General features: G+C 38.8%; 2 protein-coding genes across 3 annotated transcripts in view; one reads left to right on the top strand and one right to left on the bottom strand.

Moving 5' to 3' along the window:
- The window catches only part of tfg (trafficking from ER to golgi regulator), a 124641-nt gene extending 116060 nt beyond the window's left edge, over positions 1 to 8581 (top strand). For both annotated transcript variants that reach the window (XM_059968581.1, XM_059968580.1), the window contains exon 8: positions 7744 to 8581. In XM_059968581.1, the coding sequence (XP_059824564.1) occupies positions 7744 to 8123 (380 nt within the window). In that variant the 3' untranslated portion in view covers positions 8124 to 8581. The remainder of the gene's footprint in view (positions 1 to 7743) is intronic.
- Positions 8582 to 11123: 2542 nt separating this feature from the next.
- The window catches only part of LOC132392185 (target of Nesh-SH3-like), a 108425-nt gene continuing 94090 nt past the window's right edge, over positions 11124 to 25458 (bottom strand). Inside the window, exons 10-13 of the mRNA XM_059966029.1 lie at positions 23534 to 23563; positions 19756 to 19914; positions 15732 to 15854; positions 11124 to 11996 (exon numbers count right to left, since the gene is read on the bottom strand). Of these exons, the coding sequence (XP_059822012.1) occupies positions 11881 to 11996; positions 15732 to 15854; positions 19756 to 19914; positions 23534 to 23563 (428 nt within the window). The 3' untranslated portion in view covers positions 11124 to 11880. The remainder of the gene's footprint in view (positions 11997 to 15731; positions 15855 to 19755; positions 19915 to 23533; positions 23564 to 25458) is intronic.

The raw sequence follows: 25458 nt of genomic DNA, 5'->3' as shown, positions 1-25458 counted from the left end.
GAAAGTTGAGGCAAGTATTGGGTAGGTCATGGCAGCTGAGATCAGCCCTGTGGTTTATTCATCCTGCAGTATGTGGGAAATCAGGGATACTTCCAGTGTCCCTGACGACTGTGTGCAGGAAGTGTGTCCAGCTGCAGCTTCTGGCAGACCGCATTGAGCGTCAGGAGCTGCACTTGGATTCATACTGGAGCATCTGCGATGCTGAGAAAGTCGTGAATGGCACGTTTAGTGAGTTGGCCACACCGCAGGTAAAGGCTACACAGGCAGAAAGGGAAGGGGTGGCCACTAGACAGCGTAGCAGTAGGCAGGTTGTGCAGGAGTCCCCTGAGGTCATCTCCCTCCTAAACAGATACACTGTTTTGGATACTGTTGGGGGAGATGTCTCATCAGGGGAAGGCAGCAGCAGCCGAGTTCATTGCACCATGGGTGGCTCTGCGGCACAGGAGGGAAGGAAAAGGAGTGGGAGAGCTATAGTGATAGGGGATTCGATTGTAAGGGGAATAGATAGGCGTTTCTGCGGCCACAAACGAGACTCCAGGATGGTATGTTGCCTCCCTGGTGCAAGGGTCAAGGATGTCTCTGAGCGGCTGCAGGACATTCTGGAATGGGAGGGTGAACAGCCAGTGGTCGTGGTGCACATAGGTACCAACGATATAGGTAAAAAGGGGGATGAGGTCCGACAAGCTGAATTTAGGGAGTTAGGAGATAAACTAAAAAGTAGGACCACAAAGGTAATAATCTCTGGATTACTACCAGTGCCATGTGCTAGTCAGAGTAGAAATAGGAAGATATTTCAGTTGAATACGTGGCTTGAAAAATGGTGCAAGGGGGAGGGATTCAAATTTCTGGGGCATTAGAACCAGCTCTGGGATGGGGGGGACTGGTATAAACAGGACGGTCTGCACCTGGGCTGGACTGGAACCAATGTCCTAGGGGGAGTGTTTGCTACTGCTGTTCAGGAGGATTTAAACTAATGTGGCAGGGGGATGGGAACAAGTGCAGAGAGACAGAGGGGTGTAAAATGAGGGAAGAAGCAAAAAGTAGTAAGGTGAAAAGTAAAAGTGGCAGGCAGGCAGGCAGGCAAATCCAGGGCAAAAAGCAAAAAGGGCCACTTTTCAACATAATCGTATAAGTGCTAAGAGTGTTGTAAAAACAAGCCTGAAGGCTTTATGTGTCAATGTGAGGAGCATTCGTAACAAGGTGGATGAATTGAATGTGCAGATAGTTATGAATGAATATGATATAGTTGGGATCACAGAGACATGGCTCCAGGGTGACCAAGGTTGGGAGCTCAACATCCAGGGATATTCAATATTCAGGAGGGATAGACAGGAAAGAAAAGGAGGTGGGGTAGCATTGCTGGTTAGAGAGGAGATTAATGCAATAGAAAGGAAGGACATTAGCCTGGAGGATGTGGAATTGATATGGGTAGAGCTGCATAATACTAAGGTGCAGAAACGCCGGTGGGAGTTGTGTACAGGCCACCTAGCAGTAGTAGTGAGGTTGGGGATGGCATTAAACAGGAAATTAGAAATGTGTGCAATAAAGGAACAGTAGTTATAATGGGTGACTTCAATCTACATGTAGATTGGGTGAACCAAATTGGTAAGGGTGCTGAGGAAGAGGATTTCTTGGAATGTATGCGGGATGGTTTTCTGAACCAACATGTCGAGGAACCAACTAGAGAGCAGGCCATTCTAGATTGGCTATTGAGCAATGAGGAAGGGTTAGTTAGCAATCTTGTCGTGCAAGGTCCCTTGGGTAAGAGTGACCATAATATGGTGGAATTCTTCATTAAGATGGAGAGTGACATAGTTAATTCAGAAACAAAGGTTCTGAACTTACTGGCAAATGATACTTCAAGGGTTGACGGTGGATATGCAATGGCAAGCATTTAAAGATCGCATGGATAAACTACAACAATTGTTCATCCCAGTTTGGTAAAAGAATAAACCAGGGAAGGTAGTGCACCCGTGGCTGACAAGGGAAATTAGGGATAGTATCAAGTCCAAAGAAGAAACATATAAATTAGCAAAAAAAAGCGGCATACCTGAGGACTGGGAGTAATTCAGAGAGCAGCAGAGGAGGACAAAGGGCTTAATTAGGAAAGGGAAAAAAGATTATGAGAGAAAGCTGGCAGGGAACATAAAAACTGACTGTAAAAGCTTTTATAGATATGTGAAAAGAAAAAAGATTGGTCAAGACAAATGTAGGTCCTTTACAGTCAGAAACAGGTGAATTGATCATAGGGAACAAAGACATGGCAGACCAATTGAATAACTACTTTGGTTCTGTCTTCACTAAGGAGGACATAAAATCTTCCGGAAATAGTAAGGGACTGAGAGTCTAGTGAGATGGAGGAACTGAGGGAAATACATGTTAGTATGGTGTTAGGTAAATTGAAGGGATTAAAGGCAGATAAATCCCCAGGGCCAGATGGTCTGCATCCCAGAGTGCTTAAGGAAGTAGCCCAAGAAATAGTGGATGCATTAGTGATAATTTTTCAAAACTCCTTAGATTCTGGATTAGTTCCTGAGGATTGGAGGGTGTCTAATGTAACCCTACTTTTTAAAAAAGGAGGGAGAGAAAAACCAGGGAATTATAGACCGGTGAGTCTGACATCGGTGGTGGGGAAAATGCTAGAGTTGGTTATCAAAGATGTGATAACAGCACATTTAGAAAGAGGTGAAATCATCGGACAAAGTCAGCATGGATTTGTGATAGGAAAATCATGTCTGACGAATCTCATAGAATTTTTTGAAGATGTAACTAGTAGGGTGCATAGGGGAGAGCCAGTGGATGTGGTATATTTAGATTTTCAAAAGGCTTTTGACAAGGTCCCACACAGGAGATTAGTGTGCAAACTTAAAGCACACGGTATTGGGGGTATGGTATTGATGTGGATAGAGAATTGGTTGGCAGACAGGAAGCAAAAAGTGGGAGTAAACGGGACCTTTTCAGAATGGCAGGCAGTGACTAGTGGGGTACCGCAAGGCTCAGTGCTGGGACCCCAGTTGTTTACAATATATATTAATGATTTAGAGGAGGGAATTCAATGCAGCATCTCCAAGTTTGCAGATGACACGAAGCTGGGCGGCGGTGTTAGCTGTGAGGAGGATGCTAAGATGATGCAGGGTGACTTGGATAGGTTAGGTGAGTGGGCAAATTCATGGCAGATGCAATTTAATGTGGATAAATGTGAGGTTATCCACTTTGGTTGCAAGAACAGGAAAACAGATTATTATCTGAATGGTGGCCGATTAGAAAAAGGGGAGGTGCAATGAGACCTGGGTGTCATTGTACACCAGTCATTGAAGGTGGGCATGCAGGTACAGGAGCAAGGAGGTTCTACTGCAGTTGTACAAGGCCTTGGTGAGACCGCACCTAGAGTATTGTGTGTAGTTTTGGTCCCCTAATCTGAGGAAAGACATTCTTGCCATAGAGGGAGTACAAAGAAGGTTCACCAGATTGATTCCTTGAATGGCAGGACTTTCATATGAAGAAAGACTGGATCGACTAGGCTTATACTCACTAGGATTTAGAAGATTGAATGGGGGATCTCATTGAAATGTATAATATTCTAAAGGGATTGGACCGGCTAGATGCAGGAAGATTGTTTCCGATGTTGGGTAAGTCCAGAACGAGGGGTCACAATTTAAGGATAAAGGGGAAGCCTTTTAGGACCGAGATGAGGAAAAACTTCTTCACACAGAGAGTGGTGAATCTGTGGAATTCTCTGCCACAGGAAACAGTTGAGGCCGGTTTGTTAGCTATATTTAAGAGGGAGTTAGATATGGCCTTTGTGGCTAAAGGGATTGGGGGTATGGAGAGAAAGCAGGTACAGGGTTTTGAGTTGGATGATCAGCTATGATCATACTGATTGGCGGTGCAGGCTCGAAGGGTCGAATGGCCTACTCCTGCACCTATTTTCTATGTTTCTATATTACCTGGCTGGAAATCAAATTGGAAGTATTTAATGTGATGCTGAAAATGGCATTGTGTGTAGTGCTTAATATGGTGTTTGTCAGATTTGATGTTTAAGTCATTTAAACGAGGAGAAAAACGCAAAAAAAAAATCGATCTACAAATCCACACAATGTCATATAATTTTTGACAAGAAAATGTTTTATTCATCAAAATCAGACAAGTTTCATCTAAACATTCATTTAAATATAGAACCTCTAGTAAGCCAAGAACATTGTAGTACTTTAGTACTCCTGTGTTTAGTGAATTCTCAATAAATTCTGAAATAGTTTTATTTTCAAAGCACACCAGAAATAAAATTAGTCATCTTGATTACAATTTTTATCACTACTTCAAGTTCCTTAAGGCCAGCTTTTGCACGCAAAGTTTCCTTGTGCACTATACAGTGGATGTCCAACATATTTTGTAGATTGAGAAAACCTGCTTTTTGTAGATCTGTTGAAAACCACTGAGAAGCCTATGATTTTGTATTTTCTTTGTTTTGAAAAGACTTCCTTGGAAGTATTTAGTTCCATTTCTATTTATGAGGTACAGTCAAATTGTTTAGTATTTGAAGACTTTCCTGAAAACCAAATTTGAATCAGAATCAAGTTTAACGTGTCATGAAATTTATTATTTTGCAACAGTATTACATTGCAATACTTAATTTAAACAACTATATATCACAATAAGAAGTATATAATAAAAATTAATGCAAAATAAGAGGGAAGAATAGTGAGATAGTGTTCGTGGATTCATTGTCCATTCAGAAATTTGATGGCAGTGTGGAAGAAGCTGTTCTTGAAACAAATTTAAGACTCCTGTATCACCTTCTTGATGATACAATGATGAGGTCATGTTGTGGGTGATGTTAATGATTGGATTAAATGGTTTCTGTGCATAGTACTGCAAATTTGTGGATTGCCTTATTGTTGTCTTTAAGCCATCAGTTAAGATTCTATGCCATTTCATCACTTGTATGAGTATTTTATGCTGCATTGAATGTAGCTGTATAAACCATAAATAAATCCTAATCAATTCTAATTCTTAGGTAGACTAATTACTCAACCTGGTGATCCAGCAGGAGAAAATGTAGTGCAAAATCCTATAATTTTCATGATTTAACTATAATGATCTCAGTTTTAGAGTTCCAGATAGAGTTCTTTGAGAAGGTGACCAGGCATATAGATGAGGGTAATGCAGTGGATGTGATCTACATGGATTTCAGTAAGGCATTTGATAAGGTTCCTCACAGTAGGCTTATTCAGAAAGACAGAAGGCATGGGAACCAGGGAAGTTTGGCCAGGTGGATTCAAAATTGGCTTGCCTGCAGAGGGTTGTGGTGGAGGGAGTACGTTTGGATAGGAGGGTGGTGACTAATGGTGTCCCACAAGGATCAGTTCTGGGACCTCTACTTCTCGTGATTTTTATTAACGACCTAAATAGGTGGGTTGGCAATTTTGCAGACGACACAGAGGTTGGTGGTATTGTGGATAGTGTAAAGGATTGTCGAAGATTGCAGAGAGACATTGATAGGATGTCGAAATGGGCTGAGGAATGGCAGATGGAGATCAACCCAGAGAATTGTGAGGTGGTACGCTTTGGAAGGACAAACTCCAAGGCAGAGTACAAGATAATGGCAGGATACTTGGTAGTGTGGAGCAGAGTGATCTGGGGGTACATGTCCACAGATCCTGAAAGTTGCCTTACAGGTAAATAGGGTAGTTAAGAAAGCTTATAGGGTGTTAGCTTTCATAAGTCGAGTTTAAGAGATGCGATGTAATGATGCAGCTCTATAAAACTCTGGTTAGGCCACACTTGGAGTACTGTGTCCAGTTCTGGTCGCTGCACTATAGGAAGGATGTGGAAACATTGGAAAGGGTACAGAGGAGATTTACCAGGATGCTGCCTGGTTTAGAGAGTATGGATTATGATCAGAGATTAAGGGAGCAAGGGCTTTACTCTTTGGAGAGTAGGAGGATGAGGAGACATGGTAAAGGTATACAAGACATTAAGAGGAAGAGATAGAGTGGACAGCCAGCGCTTCTTCCCCAGGGCACCACTGCTCAATACAAGAGGACATGGCTTTAAGGTAAGGAGTGAGAAGTTCAAGGGGGCATATTAAAGGAAGGTTTTTTACTCAGCGAGTGCTTGGTGCTTGGAATGCACTGCCTGAGTCAGTGGTAGAGGCCGATACACTAGTGAAGTTTAAGAGACTACTAGACAGGTATATGGAGGAACTTAAGGTGGGGGGGGGGGTTATATGGGAGGCAGGGTTTAAGGGTCGGCGCAACGTTGTGGGCCGAAGGGTCTGTATTGTGTTGTATTATTCTATGTTTACATTAAGTCTAATTGCAATGATTTAATCAGCTGTTGTGCATCTCCAGGGTAAACTGTCACTCATAAGAGAAACTTTGAAGTGTTGGTTCCTAAAAGGAGGATCTGTGCATGTTGTTCTCAGAATGGCCCATACATGGTCTGAGGGGTTTTCCCCTTAAATTGCAGTCACAAAGAATGAGGATAACAGTGGATAGCAGTGTGCATAGACTGATTCCCTTATATGAGCATTAAAATATTTGCTGTGGGTTTTTAACACTGCTGGATTTTGAAACTTGAGTTACATTGTCAGATGGCTGCACTTTTGTGATTAAAAATAGCTTAAGCTCCTTTCATTTAAAGAACAAATAAGAGCAAACTGAAATTAATTAATGCTGTTTTTAATTAAGCTTTGAAATGTAAGATTTGAATAGACATGTTGATACAAGTCACTATTTGCCATTTACCATTTAGTTTTTTTTAAACACAGATTTTTACCATTTGCTATGGCTTTGCTTGTATTTATTGTTGTGTCTTGTTCAGAGTTATAAGAAGACTTGTCCAAGATGGACGAAGAGATATAACTGATTAAAACTGTGCAAATATTTATCACAATGCTGAAGGCCTTCTATTCCTTACTTACTGGCTCTAAAAAAATCTCAGTTTAAAGATTTTTTTAAATTGTTTTTAACATCTAAACAGTAATGCCCAGAATTGTACACATTATATTTGACAGCTTTAGACATTTCCAAGATATGGCACAGTATTATAATCTTAAAATCTTTTTGGCAGATGAACAAGTTCATTCAGGTGTGGTCCTGAATCAGTGGATACATTGAAGAGGCTAATTAATAGGCCAGGATTTGTTTTAAATGATTGACTGGCACATTACCACTTGTCTCTTGAAATTACATAAGATTTTATGGAGTAGAAGTTGCTTTAAATGGGAGTTAGAATTAACGTGCTAATTCTAAAAGGTTCTCTAAAAGGTGTCTGTGACTTGGGCAGATTTATAATTGAACAGCATGACTTTCACTGGCATGTTGATGCAAACTGAACTCACCATTACAGTTGGTCTTGTCTTAATATGAATAAACAGAAATATGCCGTTTTCAGAAATGTTACTGATGGGGCTGCACATCTCAAGGCAGCAATTTCTAAATTTTTATTGTGCTTTTTCTCTGCCTTGTTACTTTGTAGTTGTACTAAATAGCTAATACTATTAGCTATGTTTTATGTGGTTATGCAGAGAATAGAAGAGTTCAACAGTAATAATTGCATCTGATGCACAAAAATTACACTCAGAAATAGATTTTAAGAAACAAATCTTTTGTGTGTTTTGTAATATACTTGGTTTTGAGGTCTAATTAGAGTATAAAGTAATCATATGAAACTATACTGTGGATTTGTTTTCCCATTTATTTATATTAAGCTTGCTTATTTTTTAAATTTCTGTCTTTACAGCTTACAGCCAGCAAACATCCTCCCAGCCACAGGCTCAGCAATTTCAGGCTTTCAATCAGCAAGCTCCCCAAGCTCCTGCACCTGGATTCTCCACCCAAGCCCAGCCCATGCCATCACAGCCTCCTCAGCAGTACCAAGCAGGTTCCTTCCCACCACAGAATTACACAACACAAGCTTCCCAGCCTGCTAATTACACAATGCCACCTGCGTCCCAGCCTGGTATAGCTCCAAATCAAGCAGGAGGTTACCAGCCAAGACCAGGATTTACACCTTCCCCAGGGAGCAATGTGACACCGCCGCTACCTGGATCAAATCCATATGCACGTAATCGTCCTCCATTTGCTCAAGGGTACACTCAACCTGGTCCAGGTTATCGGTAAGGTACCTGAATTATTCAGAAAGCTGCAAGCAAACTTAATATTTTAGGTAATAATTTCCATCCATGCACACTGGGTGCAAACCAATTTTGATTTGGAAACAATTTATAATCTAAAGCAATGCAGCCCTTCTATTAACTTCAGAATGATGGGATTTTGTTTGCTGAGGAAAAAAGACCAAAATAGATTTTTCTTATTTTCTGCTTTCAATTTTATCAGCATCATAGCATAAAAATTTCTTTTCTCGAGACACTACCTAAACGTGTTGTGATTTTGATCTTGTAGATGCATAGGCAAAAGAACAATAAATAATACAAATATAGTTTTTAAGTAGGCCACAAATGCGATTCATTTTCTTTGTTGTATGAATAACAAAATGTACTAATTGAGGTGAAATTCAAAGGTAATATGTACAAAAGTAATATTCCTCTGCAAAACTAATAAAATGGTTGAAATCATTACTTTGGCTACCTGGTAGCTTATTTTCTCTCCAGACTATAACTTAATTCTAGTTTGATAGTAACTTACATTGGATATTTGTTCATTTGCCTAATCCAAGGAAAAAGATCATCAAGAATGAGGTTGGGCAACAGATGTTGGTACATCTGGCCATCTGCATTCCTGCTGGGTTTGCTGTAATCCCAATGCTGAAGCAGTGATGTGCTGAAGAGATAAGCCAGCTGCATTGCATCTGGCCTTTCAGCCTCATACTAGGGTAGGCTTTAGTAGGAAGTTTGACCCTAGGTCCGCATGCATCATACATGATTACATTATGTCTACTGATGACGTATTGGATCTGTATGTGAAACAGATCAGTAAGTTTAGGCAATGGAAGTGATGGGTGGAACTGCATATGAAGGGAGTCCACCTTTTCTTTGCATTACCATTACAAATATACATTCTTCATTCTGAGTGTCTCCTTTGTTTAACAAGCATTACCACACAGGCAGAAAAATAACAATACCCATAAACAAGAGACTTAACTATTGTTTGACTTACTAATGTCTTGGAAGAAACTGGGCATTTATTTTGTTTGTGGACATATCCACATATTTATAGAATTTGTATTTACATGGCACCTTTCAGATGTTTGACTGAAGTCAAATGAGATGCCCAATTAACATCCAGTACAGTACTGAAAAATGATCCATTTCTGCCAGTGTCAGTGAGTAAATGAGACCATTAACTATGGATGAGTTTGCTAACTTAGCAGAAGGCTAAAGATAGAGGGTACAATTTTGAAGAATTATTAGTCACCATTGTTTTGGATAATGCTCTTAGTAATCACCTTGTTTGTGAGAGCTTTCTACGTGCAAATTTGCTGCTATTTCCCCAGAGAGTACAGTTCAGGACTTCCCAAACAGCTTTTGAAGTTGTGGAAAGCATTCTAGTAAAGGAAAATACTTACATTTTTAAAAGAGGTGGTAATTGTAGAACATAAGAGTCCATAAAGTAATGAACTTCATTTTGAATATCATATTTGTTGGTGTCTTTTGATGAGGCAGCCCCCAAGGATTGTGTGTGCGTTTCTTTACAGCATAAAAACATCAGGTAATAAGTTTCATGTTAAGTTTTACATTTTAATTATGTTTTATTCTCAGCATAATTATGACAGCATAATTCACTGCTGCAAGCAGCCTTGCAAAATTTATCAAAAACTCTGCAAAAGTAAGGCCACTGACAATCTAAATACAAACTGCAGCCATTTGTTCACAAATAAACTTGTGTAACTAGCAATGTCAGATAGGAGAAAAACTATATATTAGTATGCATTACTGAACCTATAGTATCCATTTGACATCAGAATATGAGACAAAAGCCTCCACAAATAATTGAATAAATTGCAAGGCCAACAAAGCTAAATGTCTGTGTGAGCATTTGTTAATGTTTGGCAACTGAGCACCTGTTAGGAGTGGAGATTTGATTTACATTTCATCTGTTTTTGCAGCATTCTGCAATAAGACCAGAAATTGAAAATTAAACCTTTCTATATGGACACTAAGAAATGGTGCTTGAGGGTTTTTTGAAGATGTGATAATTGAGCATTTTTAGAACAATGTTCGCTGAATTTTTACGATGGGGGCTCTATGGGGACTGAATAAATAAATGTTTGATAACTGCCTATTTCCACACACGCTTTATTAGATATCTGTTAGCCTATGCTTATGTTGGTGACATTGCACAACTGGCAATGAGAGGCTTGTGATAAGTTTTTCTCTTTTTACCACAATGAACAGGTACATGAGAACATGTGTATTTCCATGAAGATGTTTGAATGAGTGTTACAGCATTACAAAATTATTGAAAACTTCTGTGATGTGCATGAACATGTGAGGAACATGTTTATATGGAACTGTTAATGACTAAGGATTTGAATGCATACAGACATTTGGCAGCTAAGCTGGAGATTAGTGCCCTATCTGCATACTCAGATGTATGATGCTGAGTATTTTTGTGAGTTACGTGGGTAATTTAGCCTTATGAAATTTAAAATAATCACTCCAGCGAAGCTACTTACAGTGTACATTTTTAGATCTATAGCATTTTTCCTATCCATTTGTGGTAAGAATATAAGGGAATAAAATATTTGCAAGTACTGAAAGAACACCTGCAAGAGCAACAGTAGTAAGCATCATTAAATGGATGTGTGGATGTATGTTAGCCAACAATTTCATCGGGGCACTATTATAATTAGGTATTTTCATAGGGTTATTTGTGAATGTACGTTCTGGTACGCTCATCATAATGTGGATAAATATACATGCATTAATAAAAGAATTACAAATTGGGCGTGTAAAGAAAATATCCTGGCTGTAAATACTGTTTTTTGACTAAAATAGTGTAACCATCAATTTAACTAGCAGAAAGAAAAGGCTTCCCCCCCCCCCCCCCCCCACCCCACCCCCATAGGTACCTGTGTTTTCAGTACATCCTTTGGACAAAACAACACATACACTACATTTATTTTGGGTACAGTTGCTACAGGAACTACTTGATCTTCAGGGCACATAATGAGAGAAATTTCTCTTCTATTCCTGAAGCTCATTTGTTACAAAAAATCTAAATAAAAAAAAACCCTTCTCCAACACTTTGTGAATAGAAGTTACAATTTGTTGTTTTGTTTTAAATACATTCCTGATAAATAACATTTAAACAATTATATTCAAAACTGATGGTTTAGGGAGCCAGCTTCCCAGTATCAAAGCTTGTGTTTTCAAAAAAAAATAATCAGGGGGTTTCTTCAGATAAATAAAGCAAACTGTAAAGGACATATTGACCAAATAGCCTGTTGGTTTAAGATTACAAAAATCAGGGCAGTACTATCAGTTATTTACAATGCTCTGGGTGAGAATTTCTTTTAGTGTACTTAGATGTTTACATCAATTTTCTAATGGCCACTACTACTTTTGGAAGTAGCACATTAATTTTTTCATCTGGCCTTTTTAAGTGGAAGTTGGTCAGAAAATTGCTTTTAACATCTTATAGATGTCATTATTTACTGCCCGATTTTGTGGTTGTATTGTTCTAAAGCCATTTTATTTGTGGAATAATTTCAATTATGTGCCTTAGAATGGGTACACTTGACCCTGTACCACATTATGTAAGCATTTCAATGCGGCTTAAAAATAACACTTTGTACATCACATGATCTACTTGAATCTTACATTGAATATCAGGAACAATATCAATAGAATATAACGACTAGGTTCCTTTGGTCTTTGCTGTTTCTTCTTCATTGCTTGTACTGTAGATGTTTGACTCACCATTGCCCAGGAATAGCTATGCCGCATTCATACCAGTGGACATAATTGATATGTGTTTGCCCACCTATTGTGCCAAACATAACCGGCTCTTGGCGAACACTTCGATAAAAACCTGAGAATTCAAAAATTAACAAATGTCTCGATAATCTGAGTATAAAAGGCACTAACCTTTAGGTCCGATATTTCCTTATCTGTGTGCAGACTAAATATTCATCCAGTCTGTTACATGTGAGTAGTACTGGAATAGTAGTTTTGAATGTGATTTGGTTCAAAAATTAAATTTGGTGTTGACATGCATTTTCTCAAACCTGTACCCAAAGGGCTGTGCATGTGGTGCTACTGACTGGAAAATAAACAAGGAGTTCCCAGTAATTCTGTTTTCCCAAAGACAGCTATTTGGCCAGTTTGATACAGAAACCTCACAATAGAAATAAACACAAAATGTATTGATTATGATCCTGTATTAAGATTTTCCATTACAATGCGTCAAATGAAGATTTGACTAGAAACGAAACATTTTTCTGGCTTAGAACCAGTTCCTGGATGTTGCACAGAAAAGCTGGCATTTCCCATGGTAAGTATTGGGAAGCTTGTGATTTAACCCTTCTGTATGCTGACAGCTCTTCCCTCATGTCTTCTCAACTGCACTTCAGCATTGGACTTGGCAACAGAGTACAGCAATTCCTGACCATGTATAATTGGGAAATCTATTTAAAGCACTTAGTGCATTGTTTTCAACAGAAAAAAAAACAGCTGCAAGGGATAAAGTGATAGTATTCTGAGATTGAGTGTTGTTTAAATTTTTTTTTTCTGATTATTGTGTGTGTTTCTTTTGAGGCAGACTTGGATCTGGGAATTTAAGATGAAGGAACTTTTAGGAGATATTGGTCTTAATGTTGAATTACCCAGCAAGGAGAGAAAAACTGATATCTGATGTAACAATATTACAGCTGAGTAAAGGTATACTGGTAGAAGGGAGGAGCTAGCTACAGCTGATTCAGCGGGGCCCTAGCAGAGAAGATGACAGGTGTTTCTGGGAGTAATTTGGAAGCTGCATTGAAGTTTCATCCCAAGGAAGAAGCAGCACACTAAGTGAAGTACAAAAGAAAAATGACAGGGAAAGTCAGGGACAAGATAAAAGCAAAAGAGAAGGTATATAGTACACTTTTTAGTGAAGACTAGTAGTATTCCAGAGGATTGGGAAACCTTTAGAAAGCAACGGAGACAACTAAAATAGCTATAAAGGAGGTGAAGAAGAAATATGAGGCTAATCTAACCAATACTGTATGATTAAAAAAATTACAGAAGTTTGTTTTTAATATATGTAAAAGGTAAGAGGGGTAAAAGTGGACATTGGACAATTTAATGCTGGAGGAGTAGTAATGGGGAACAGGGAAATAGAGGAGCTAAGTATTTCCCATCCTTTACAGTGGAAGAACCCAGCAACATGCCAGAAATTCAAAAGAATCGGGGCAGAGGTGAGGGTGGTAGCCATTACTGAGGAGTAGATGTTGGGGAAGCTGAAAGGTGAATAAATCACCTGCATCAGACCACACACTAGAATTCTCAGAGGTAGCTAAAGAAACTGGAGGCATTAGTAGTGGTCTTACCAGTCTCAATGGAATTAGGGAGGATCCCAGATGACTGGAAAATCACATATAACAATGCTGTTTAAGAAGTTAAAAGACTGAAAATTATATGGCAATTAGCCTGACCTTTATATGATCTTGGAGTACTATTAGGATGGAAATTTGGAAGTTTGTGATAAAATAAGATCAAATCAGTATGTTTTTAATAATAGGAGATTTTGCCTGACAAATCTGTTAGAATATTTTAACAAGGTCAGAAGCAGGTTCGACAAAGGAGAATTGGTGGATGTTACATACTTGGATTTTTAACATGAGGTGTTAAAGGCAAGATGTTAGCACAGATAGAAGAATGGCTGACTAATGGAAATCAGAGTGTGGGGTCTAAGGGGGCCTTTTCAGAATAGCTCTCAGTGACTAGTAGTGATCCCCAGAGTCAATGTTAGGACCACAACTTTTCATTTTATACATTAATGATCTAGATGAAGGGATAGATGGCATTGTGGCCAAGTTTTCAGATTATATCAAGATAGGTGGAGGATCAGGTCATGTTGAGGAGGCAGGGAATCTGCAGCAGGGCTTGGACAAGTTGGGAGAATGGCCAAAGAAGTGCATATGGAATGCAATGGAGGGTAATGCACTTTTGTAGGATGAAGAAAAGAGAGTTTTTTTTTAAAATGAGAAAAATATCAGAAATCAGATGCAAAGGATTTGGGACTTGTGCAGGTTTCCCTGAAGGTTAAATTGTGGGTTGAGTTGGTAGTAAAGGAGGCAAATGCAAAGTTAGCAATTGTTTTTGAGAGCACCATAATATAAACATAAGGATGTAATACTGAGACTTTATAAGGCATTGATCGTACCATATTTAGCAAATTGTGAGCAATTTTGGGCCCCATATCTAAGGAAGGATATGCTGACCCTCGAGAGGAGATTCATAAAATTGATCCCAGCAGCGAAACGCTTAACAAATAACGAGCCTTTTAAGTATCTAGGCCTGTACTTGATGGAGTTTGTCAGGATGAATGGAGATCTCATTGAAACTTACAAGATACTGAAAGGTCTGAATGGTGGACATGGAGTGGATGTTTCCATTAGTAGGAGAGTCTAGGACCAGAGTTTTAAAAGATCATTTCTTTATTCCTTTTTCCACATTAGGGGGTGTGTGTGCGTGCGCCCTTAACTGCTGGTGGAGCCGTCGGGGTGCCGTCATGACAAGCTTTTTGCACCGATCTTTTTGGTGATTGCTCATTATACGGTGTGTCTCAGGCATCTGAAACCTGGCAGAGCCCATCCCTCTCCAGGTTTTTGGAGCTGGCTGGATTTGAACTTGGGAGTCTTCATTTCGAAGTTCGGCGCTGATGCCACTATGCCACCAGCCAGCCTTAGAGGGACAATCCTTTAAAACTGAACAGGAGGTATTTCTTCAGTTGGGGTGGTAAATCTATAGAATTTGTTGTCACAGATGGCTGTAGAGGCCAAATCACTGGGAGTATTTAAGGCAGAGATTGAACGTAGTACATTAAGACAAAAGTATTTTACGTATATAACAATCTGGAATTTTAAAAATATACTATTAGCTAGGCTACCATCATATTTCATCTTCTTCCTCTAGCTCTTATAGAAGTGATAGATTCTTGATCAGTGAGGGAATGATGATTAAAGGGAGAAGGCAGTAAAAGGGGGTTGTAACAAAAAATATCAGTTGTGGTTGAATGGCAGAGTAGACTCAGTGGGAGAATAGCCTAAATTCTACTCCTGTGCTTTATGGTCTTGTACAAGATGCATACTCGAATACATGCAGTATCAGGTACAAAGCCAGTCTCTGGCAACCAAACCCTCCCCTCACTGCCACATGCTGATCTCCTTAGCTAGGCCTGGGGAAAGGAATACCTGACAGAATATTTTCCAGGTACAAAAAATTGGCAGAAATTACAGATCCAAAATAGTACAGGGCAGAGCAATTAGAACACAACAACCTATAATTTTTTTTACCCAACCTGTAATTTTAATTCTCGATATCGTAATGCAGTGGCAGATATATATACATGTTTTAAGCCCTCTGTCTTCCTCGAAGTAGAGCCAACAGCGTCTCTTGCAGAGTTCATATCAAATGAAATGTGTTACAGCCTGATGGTTATTTAACCTGCCCATTACCACAGCAAAGTTTTACCATTTTGGATAGTTTTGTGTTAATATTTTGCACAACTTTGGACCAAGAGAGAATGAGATCAGGTGAGCATAATTATTAAGAATAAGCTCACCTTGTCTGATTGGTAACTGTTCAGGAAGGAGATGTTCGCCTGTTCTCCCATCTAGGAAGGAGTCCACAAACTGACAGTGATCTTCCCCGTGCCCCGATAAATCTCCGATGTTGTAGAAAATGCCTGCATTTTGTTTTGAAATGAGAAAAAATATATAATCAGGTTTAATATTGATGCTATTCCTTTTCAATCTGGGACTAGAAATGCATTTTACATAAATTAGATTCATCTAACCACAATATGACAAATTTGACATGTGGTTCATAATTTGCATGATGTTCACTTCAATTCCACTTAAGCACCTTCAGTTTCATAGCAATACAATAAGTTCAGAATTTAAATATACATCAGTTTTCTCTGCTTCACTGAGTTTGATAAATAATATAACCTTTATTATAATGTGGAAAGTTAGTATACATACAAACATTGAGTTCTGCACTGATGTGACTTCACAGTTTGCTTCCCATATGGTCATTATGCTCTACTACTCATCTGGATGACAGAATGAGAATAATAGGAAACTGATTATATTTGTGGCTGAGGAAATTGACTGAAACTTACGAACCATGCTATGAACACACTAGATTTTTTATTTTGATTTAAATCATCAGTAGAAGAAACTTTATTTTAATGGGTTTATAGCATGTTTACATTTATGCATGTGGCATCCACCTGAGACAAGGTTCTGTTTTCACAATTCCAAAATACTCAAGGTGTGGGAGGATTTTGTTACAATATTGTCTGGACTAGCTTTCCATTTTGGACAAAGTTGCATTTTGTGATTGTGTTAACATCACAAGTTTCTTGACAGCTACATAATCTTACTGAACTGTTCAACAAGTTTATCTGAGAAAGGTTATAAAAACAAGAGAAAATCTGCAGATGCTGGAAATCCAACCAACACAAACTAAATGCTGGAAGAACTCAGCAGGCCAGGTAGCATCCATGGAAAAGAGTACAGTCAACATTTTGAGCCAAAGTATTAACTGTGTACTCATTTCCATAGACACTGATTGGCTGAGTTCCTCTAGCATTTTGTGATGGTTATTAAAAGCAGGTTAAAGTTTTACATACAAAATTTATGACAGAAAGGTGACTTTTTCTTGTTTTAATGTATGTCTTCTTCACCACTGTTGTTTTAATCAAGAAACTATACCATAAAGACTGAACCTGTAGAATCTAATGGGATTGGTGCTTCGGAACTGTGAAACTTTAATAGTGGTGTCATCACCCATCTACTTTTAATCAGACTTTGTCGGTTATTTTGGTACCGTCAGATTGGTCCCCAAGCATTCTGCTGCACAGCCCTGAATCTTGAAAATGCTAAAAATAGTGACAACACTCATAGTGGGATTTGAGACTAAGCATTACAATCTCTATCACATCCATTTATTCTCTCCTCCACATTTTCATGTATGAATTGATAGTTCAAGATGCTTGATTTTGGTTATTGTTCTCGTAACTTTTGTCGCAATGATCTAAGATAGCTGCCTTGTGCCATATCTCAGAATCCTGATGTTATTTATTTACAAACCCCATTTCCAGAAAAGTTGGGATATTTTCCAAAATGCAATAAAAATAAAAATCTGTGATATGTTAATTCACGTGAACCTTTATTTAACTGACAAAAGTACAAAGAAAAGATTTTCAATAGTTTTACTGACCAACTTAATTGTACTTTGTAAATATACACAAATTTAGAATTTGATGGCTGCAACACACTCAACAAAAGTTGGGGCAGAGGCATGTTTACCATTGTGTTACATCACCTTCCCTTTTAATAACACTTTTTAATTGTTTTGGAACTGAGGATACTAATCGTAGTATATTTGCAATTGGAAATTTGTCCATTCTTGCTTGATATAAGACTTCAGTTGCTCAACAGTCCATAGTCTCCGTTGTCTGATTCTCCTCTTCATGATGCGCCATACATTTTCAATAGGAGATAGATCTGGACTGGCAGCAGGCCAGTCAAGCACACGCACTCTGTCTCTACAAAGCCACGCTGTTGTAGCCCATGCAGAATGTGGTCTGGCATTGTCCTGCTGAAATAAGCGTGGACGTCCCGGGAAGAGATGTTGCCTTGTTGGCAACATATGTCTCTCTAAAATCCTAATATACGCCTCAAAGTCAATGGTACCTTCACATACATGCAACTCACCCATGCCGTGGGCACTGATGCACCCCCATACCATCACAGATGCTGGCTTTTGCACCTTTCGCTAATAACAATCAGGATGGTCGTTTTCACCTTTGGCACGGAGAACTCGACGCCTGTTTTTTCCGAAAACTAGCTGAAATGTGGACTCATCTGACCACAGCACACGGTTCCACAGTCTTTCAGTCCATCTGAGATGAGCTTGGGCCCAGAGAACTCACCGGCTTTTCTGCATAGAGCTGATGTATGGCTTCCTCCTTGCGTAATACAGTTTCAAGTTGCATTTCTGGAAGCAGCGATGGACTGTGTTAAGTGACAATGGTTTTCCGAAGTACTCCCGAGCCCAAGTGGCTATAATTGTCACAGTAGCATGACGGTTTCTTAGGCAGTGCCGCCTGAGGGCTCGAAGATCACACACATTCAACAGTGGTTTCCGACCTTGCCCTTTACACACTGAGATGTCTCTGAATTCTCTGAATCTTTTCACAATATTATGTACTGTAGATGTTGAAAGACCTAAATTCTCTGCAATCTTGTGTTGGGAAATGTTCCTTTTGAACTAACTGACAATTCCGTCACAAGTTTTGGCACAGAGGGGTGAGCCAGTGACGCTACTTTTATACCCAGTCATGATACCTCACCTGCTACCAATTAGCCTGCTTAATGTGGAGTCTTCCAAACCGGTGTTACTTCTGTGCACTTTTCAATCTTATTTTAACTCTGTCCCAACTTTTGTTGAGTGTGTTGCAGCCAACAAATTCTAAATTTGTGTACATTTACAAAATGCAATTAAGTTGGTCAGTAAAACTATCGAAAATATTTTCTTTGTACTTTTGTCAGTTAAAGAAGGGTTCACGTGAATTAACATATCACAGATTTTTGTTTTTATTGCATTTTGGAAAATATCCCAACTTTTCTGGAAATGGGGTTTGTATTTTTATTGAGCTACAGAGTGGAATAAGTCCTTCTGGCCCTTTGAACTGTGCCGTTAGGCAACCCTGATATAACCCCAGCCTAATCACCCTTGAACCGTGCCATTCAGCAACCCTAGCCCGATCACAGGACAATTTACAATGACCAATTAACCTACTGACAAACACATCTTTGGACTATGAGGGGAAAACTGGAGCACCCGGAGGAAACCCGCACAGTCACAGGGAGAATGTACAAACTCCTTATAGGCAGAAATTGAACCTGGGTTGCTGGTACTGTAAAGCATGGTGCTACCTACTATGCTACCATGCCTCTCTTGTTATACAGCTCCTGGTTTTTCATTTTGAACACTCACAAATACATACATTTTACTTTAAATAAAATAAGCTCATGTGCATAGTGTTGTGCTGGGTACTTGGCATGAGTCCGTGCCTTTTGCTGATGTTTCGATGGCTCCATGTGCAGGAGCTACCCGTGAAAGCCAGCTTTGGGAAGACCAAGTGAATGGTGCAATGTGGAACTCAATAATACAGGTCATAGTTACTAAGTATTATTTGCTTTTTTCTGCTTCTTATATTCACTTAAAATATTCACTTTCCATTTCTTCTGCCACAAATATTTCTTCAATATGAATAATCTTCTAGCTGGCAATTGGTTGGATTTTAGGCAAATAATTGATTAAAAATATGCATTTTCACAGCTGAGAAGGTAATGCAGGAAATACTGAAATAAAATTTGCATCTTGGCATTGTGGTAGAGCCATAATTGGCAGTTTAATTTAAAACTGCAGAATTAACTTGCCAATCTTACAAATGCTTTATGGCAACTTTCCTCCCCCCACAAGTACTCTAATAACTATTACACTGCTGGTAAGAGGTGCGAGGTGCATTTTTTTCTTTGCACTAAAAGTGATATCTAGAAAACATATCATACCTGAGAGGGAATTGCTGAGGTAAATCTTGTATCTCAGAGAGTTACACAGTATAATGCCGACAAATTTCCTGTAACGGGTCCGTTTAACAAATCGCTTGCCTTGACATTCTGAATACGAGTCAAATTTGAAACTGTACTGAGTCCAGATTGCATCCTTTCCTATTAAACAAAGGGAAACAATTACACTAAAAATTGTACCTATCTCAAACTAGTTCAATACATGGAATTATTAATCACTTGGCAGAATCTGTGGCCCATTTGCACAATCATAAACAAGATGTGCTCTGGTTCTGTGATGCACAACAAACTTACCAGTTATGTCTCTACTTCCTCCTACATAACTACTAATCACCCCCAAATAATATCCGTCCACTGGCATGCTCTTTGTAGTCTCTATTAATAAACCTTCATGTACTATGGTTTATAAATATATAGAAATGTTAACCACACAGTATTCACTATTCTCTTTTTGTTCTTTATCCTTGTCTCGCTTTCCTATCATTAGTTTGAATTGTTTAATAATGCTGCCAAAACTTAAACCAGCTGAATATCCCACAAGAGGAATCAATCTAGAACTAGTGTCATTTTAAAAATCAGGGGCCACTACCTACAGCAACCCCTTAAAAACCCTGATCTTAATAAATGGTGGATCAGGTTTGAGAAGTTGAGTGAACTAGTCCTGCCACTAATTCATAAACCAACAAGGATCCATTTGGGCTTTCCATTGTTTGGAAACCTCTCAAAATTTGTAATAAGCTTATGTTTTTCATCTTGTCCTATTTGAGTACTGCAAAACTTGGGAGCCTTTCTTTATATTTAACATGACAACGCAGAGTAGGCCCTTCAAGCCACACTGCCCCAGCGAACCCAGACAATCATGGGACAAAAGATCAATTAACCGAACCAGCATGGCTTTGGGCTGTAGGGAGTAACTGGAACACCTGGAGAAAACCCACACATTCCATGGGGAGAACATACAAATTCATTATGGAGGATGCTGGAAGTTAACTGAATTCCAGCTTCCAAGCTGTAATAGTATCATGCTAACTGCTATACTGGGAATGTATTTGGCCTGAAACTCACTAAACTAGAGTTACAAGGGGATAGGAACCAGAGTGCCAGAATAGTTACTGGAGAGGTTGTGGAGGCAGATGTTGGTTAGACCTCAGACAAAGTAAGGATCAAAAGGTTGAGCTGACCATGGGTGCGACTAGTGTCCTAAGCTGCCTATATTTGAATGCAAGTAGTATTGTAGGAAAAGCAGATGAGCTCATGACATGGATCAACACCTAGAATTATGACGTTGCAGCCGTTAATGAGACTTGGTTGCAGGATGGGCAGGACTAGCATCTTAATATTCTGGGGTTTTATTCTTTCAGATGTGACAGAGCAGAAAGGATTAAAGGAGGAAGGGTGCTGTGACTGGTCAGGGCGAATGTCAGGGCAGTGCTTCAACTGGACAGACTGGAGAACATGACTAGTGAAGCAATATGGGTGGAACTGAGAAATAAGAAAGGTATGACCATGATAATGGGGCTATATTACAGACCACCCAACAGTCCTAGGGATTTAGAGGAACAATTTTGTAGAGATTACAGACTGTTGCAAGAAACAAGGTTGTTATATTAGGTAATTTTAAACTTTCCACATATTTATTGGGGATCTCATTCTGACAAAGGACCAGATGGGATAGAGTTTGTCAAATGTGTTCAGGAAAGTTTCCTTCATCAGTACATAGAAGTCCCAAATGAGAGAACATGGGATACTTGATTTGCTATTAGGGAATGAGACAGGGCAGGTGACAGAAGTCTGTGAGGGGAACACTTTGCACCCAGTGACCACAATGCCATTAGTTTCAAAGTAAATATGCAAAAAGATAGGTCTGGTCAATGAGTTGAGATTCTAAGTTAGAGAAAGGCCAACTTAGGCGATAGAGAAATGATCTGGCAAGTGTCAACTGAGGCAAATTGTTTTCTGGCAAAGGTGAACTTGGAAGGTAGAGGCCCTCAAAAAGGACATTTTGAGAGTACAAAGCTTGTAAGTGCCTGTCAGAATAAAAGATAAGGATAACAAGTATAGGGAACCACGGCTTTCAAGAGATATTGAGGCTCTAGGTTAAGGGAAAAAAAGGTGCGTAGCAGGTATAGGCAAGTAGGAACAAAGGAGGTGCTTATGGAGTACAAGAAATGCAAGAGAATACTTCAGTAAGGCCTTTGACAAAGTCCCACATGGAGGGTTAGTTAGGCGGATTCAGATGCTAGGCATACATGGTGAAGTAATAAATTGGATTAGACATTGACTCAATGGGAGAAGCCAGAGAGTGGTAGTGGAGGATTGCTTCTCTGAGTGGAGGTCTGTTACTAGTGGTGTGCCACAGGGATCAGTGCTGGGTCCATTGTTATTTGTCATTTATATCAATGATCTTTTGGTGCTGTACTCCTTTATGACTCTAACTTTTAATAGCTGCTGCATTCTCATGAATTCACTTCAAGGATTATGCTACTTCTATGCCCATATTCAGCTAGAATCCCAATTTAGGTTGGCTACTTCTGACTGGTGAGGCCAACAATATGCCACCATAAATGTGATTGTTCAGTTTATAAAATGTTCCTCACTTCAACCTATTTGACCTCACATGCTGATCACCTCAGTGTTTTACAATTTCCCCCACTGGCTCTTCTCAATCTCACGTGAACCCCATTAATGTTGAGCTGCCATTCCTGCCCATCTTAAACATTGCAGGCCACCTTTTCTCCCCCTTTACTTCAGTTTTCTCTTTTCTGCTTTGTAGGTTCTTTACTCAGCTTCTGCCTTCTGCATCCTTTCCTTGAACAGTTCCTCTTTCCACCTTTGCACCAGCTTTAAGGTGCATTCCATGTGACCATTCTTACCAATCTGTAAATTATGAACAGGCCGAAGCATTTTAAGGAAAGATAAAAACCCATGGATTAACATTTTAGAAACCATGTAATATGAAAAATACTTGTTTTGGTCAGTTACCGTAATCCTGGTCTTTATGGTGGGGCTCACATTATCAGAATAAAATTCTGAGAAAAGTAATAAAAATACCAGTTTACAGGAAGAGAAAAAAAATCTTAATTATATTTTCAATTTGATAGTATCTCTTCAAAACTACCAAATTATCTCAATTACATCAAAGATGATATATTTGAGTTACCCTTGTCAATAGGTGGGTGGAAGTGACACAAGTGTCCAAAGTTCCCTCCATTTTTTTTAAACAGCTACATGGACCTAACCATTGCTCTGAGCAGGGAATCTTTACACAGCTTGAAAACTGCACAGCACTTGAATAAAACATTATATAAAAGAAAATTCCAGCAGTGGGGCAACAAAGGCTATGTCCACAGAAGCACTTCAGTTACTGTGCAACATAGAGGAAACAGAATCAGAATTAATATCTCCGGTTTAATATGTCATGAAATGCGTTATCTTAGCAGCAGCAGTACAATACAATACATGATAATATAGAAAAAAAAGTGTGTGTGTGTGTGTGTGTATTAAACAGTTAAATTTAAAATGGTGCAAAAATAGAGATAATAAAGAAAGTGAGGTAGTGTTCATGGGTTCAATGTCCATTTGGAAATCAGATGGCAGAGGAGAATAGTGTAAGTCTAACGATAACACATCAAACAATGTACCAAGGGAGCTCAATGGGTCGAGCAGATGAACACAATGTTAACACATTACAATGCTTTTAGCTTTCATATTACACTCTTACATCAGTGAAATACATTCTAAATGGAGCTGTTGCATTTACCTGGTATGTATTCACTTACGCTGGGGTCCGCTATAAGAGGGGAAGGGAAAGAAAATTAACATTGGAAAATAATGTTAGAACATGAAATTTTATGAAGTGTGTGAAACAATCGCAAAGGTAGAAACAATTCAAAAGAATAAATTAACAAATACCGACTCATAGATATTATTTTGTATTGATTTTGAAATCAATAGTCTGAAGAGTTGGTGTTTGCCTAAATCTGTGAATGACGTTAATTGAGAGAATTGATTTTAAAATTATTTTGAGTAGCGTTTTTAAAAGTCTGTCTACAGAAACATTAAGGTATAAATTCAAATCACTAAGGTTTGAAGTTGGTGTCATGGATTTCTATTAAAAATAGAAATATCTTTGTATTTTTCATTTTGTTTTTCTCCACTAATATTTGGGCTTCCTGTACGTCCAACTGCTCTAAATCTAACTCTGAAGTTCTCTCCACACTAATGCTCCAGCTCTGCTTTCTCATGCTGCTCTGATTTTTATTGTCTATATGCTTAGTGAGATATTGTGGTCTTGTTCATATTCCCAATATCACATGCAGTGGCATGTGATCAGGAGATTGACTGTGGAATTAAGGAAAGATCGAAAAGAATGTTTGCTTTTTCTGTCTGCATATGGAACTTGCATCAAGTGTTTGGCAAGTATGTGTGATTAGTCTTCAAGAACAGGAAACCTCTGCAGCCCTGAAAATAAGGTATCATTAATTACATAACAGCTTTCTCTGCTTTTATCTGTCTGAAATAGCTATTTAAATTAAATTGCTGGATTTAAGGACATTCAGAATTCTTTCTTGGCGCTCAATAGAAACAGCAATTTTTCATTTTCATTGGACAATCAGAATTTTGTCATAAAGTCTGATTCAATATGTTTTTTTAATAATTTATATCTGTAAGATGGGCACAGTGAGGTTTAGTCTGTGTTATATAGTCTGGCTATATTTTTAAACGACACTATGACTGATTAGTTAGTAACTGTCTCATTTTATTTTAATCAACAGTTTACTCTATCATTTCAGGTTCTCACCCGATTTGGATATTACTTTACTACATTGTTGACATATGTTACTTCTTATAGCACCTTGGCATGAGTGCGAAATACACTTGACTGTGATCCCATGAATTGTGTAGTGCAAATGAAATGGAGAGGAGAAAAGGGTCATCTTTCTTAGAGAAGCATTGCCTCAAAAAGAAACATCAACTCAGGCAATATGTTTTTGAAATTATACTATTTTTAAAAATTCTTAACAATCTCAGATCTCTTTTAGAAAGCTGCATACTCTCTCATTACATACTGGAGGTTTGAGGCTAAAATGTTTTACAACACTGTGGTTTAAACATGTGGAAAAGCCTACAAAAGGTAGTGGATTCAGCCCAGTACATCATGGGTAAAACCCTTCCAACCATTGAGCACGTCTACATGAAACATTGCTGTAGAAAAGCAGCATCCATCTTCAAAAATCCTCACCACTCAGGACATGCTCTTTTCTTGCTGCTGCCATCAGGTAGGAAGTACAACCACCTCAGGACTCGCACCACCAGGTTCAAGAACAGTTAGTACCTCTCAACCATCAGGCTCCTGAACAAAAAGGGAATAACTACACTCATTCTACTTCTGGTGTTCCCACAACCGATGGTCTCACTTTAAGGACTCTTTATCTTGTAATTTCATGCTTGTTATTTATTGCTATTTATTTATATCTTTATTTGCACAGCTTGTTGTTCATTAATCATGTTTACAGTTTCTGTTCTATCGATTTGCTAAGCATGCCCAAGGAAAAAGAATCTCTGGGTTGTATCTGGTGACATGTATATATTCTGATATGAAATTGTACTTTGAAATTTGAGAATTGTTCACAATTTTAAGACAGCATACCTTTTGGAATCTATTAATCCAGCAGGTAAAAAGGG

This window comes from Hypanus sabinus, chromosome 4 (assembly GCF_030144855.1).
Source record: "Hypanus sabinus isolate sHypSab1 chromosome 4, sHypSab1.hap1, whole genome shotgun sequence".
Classification (NCBI taxonomy): Eukaryota; Metazoa; Chordata; class Chondrichthyes; order Myliobatiformes; family Dasyatidae; genus Hypanus; species Hypanus sabinus.
The sequence above is the reverse complement of the archived record's forward strand: the minus strand, read 5'-3'. Positions and strand labels throughout refer to the sequence as shown.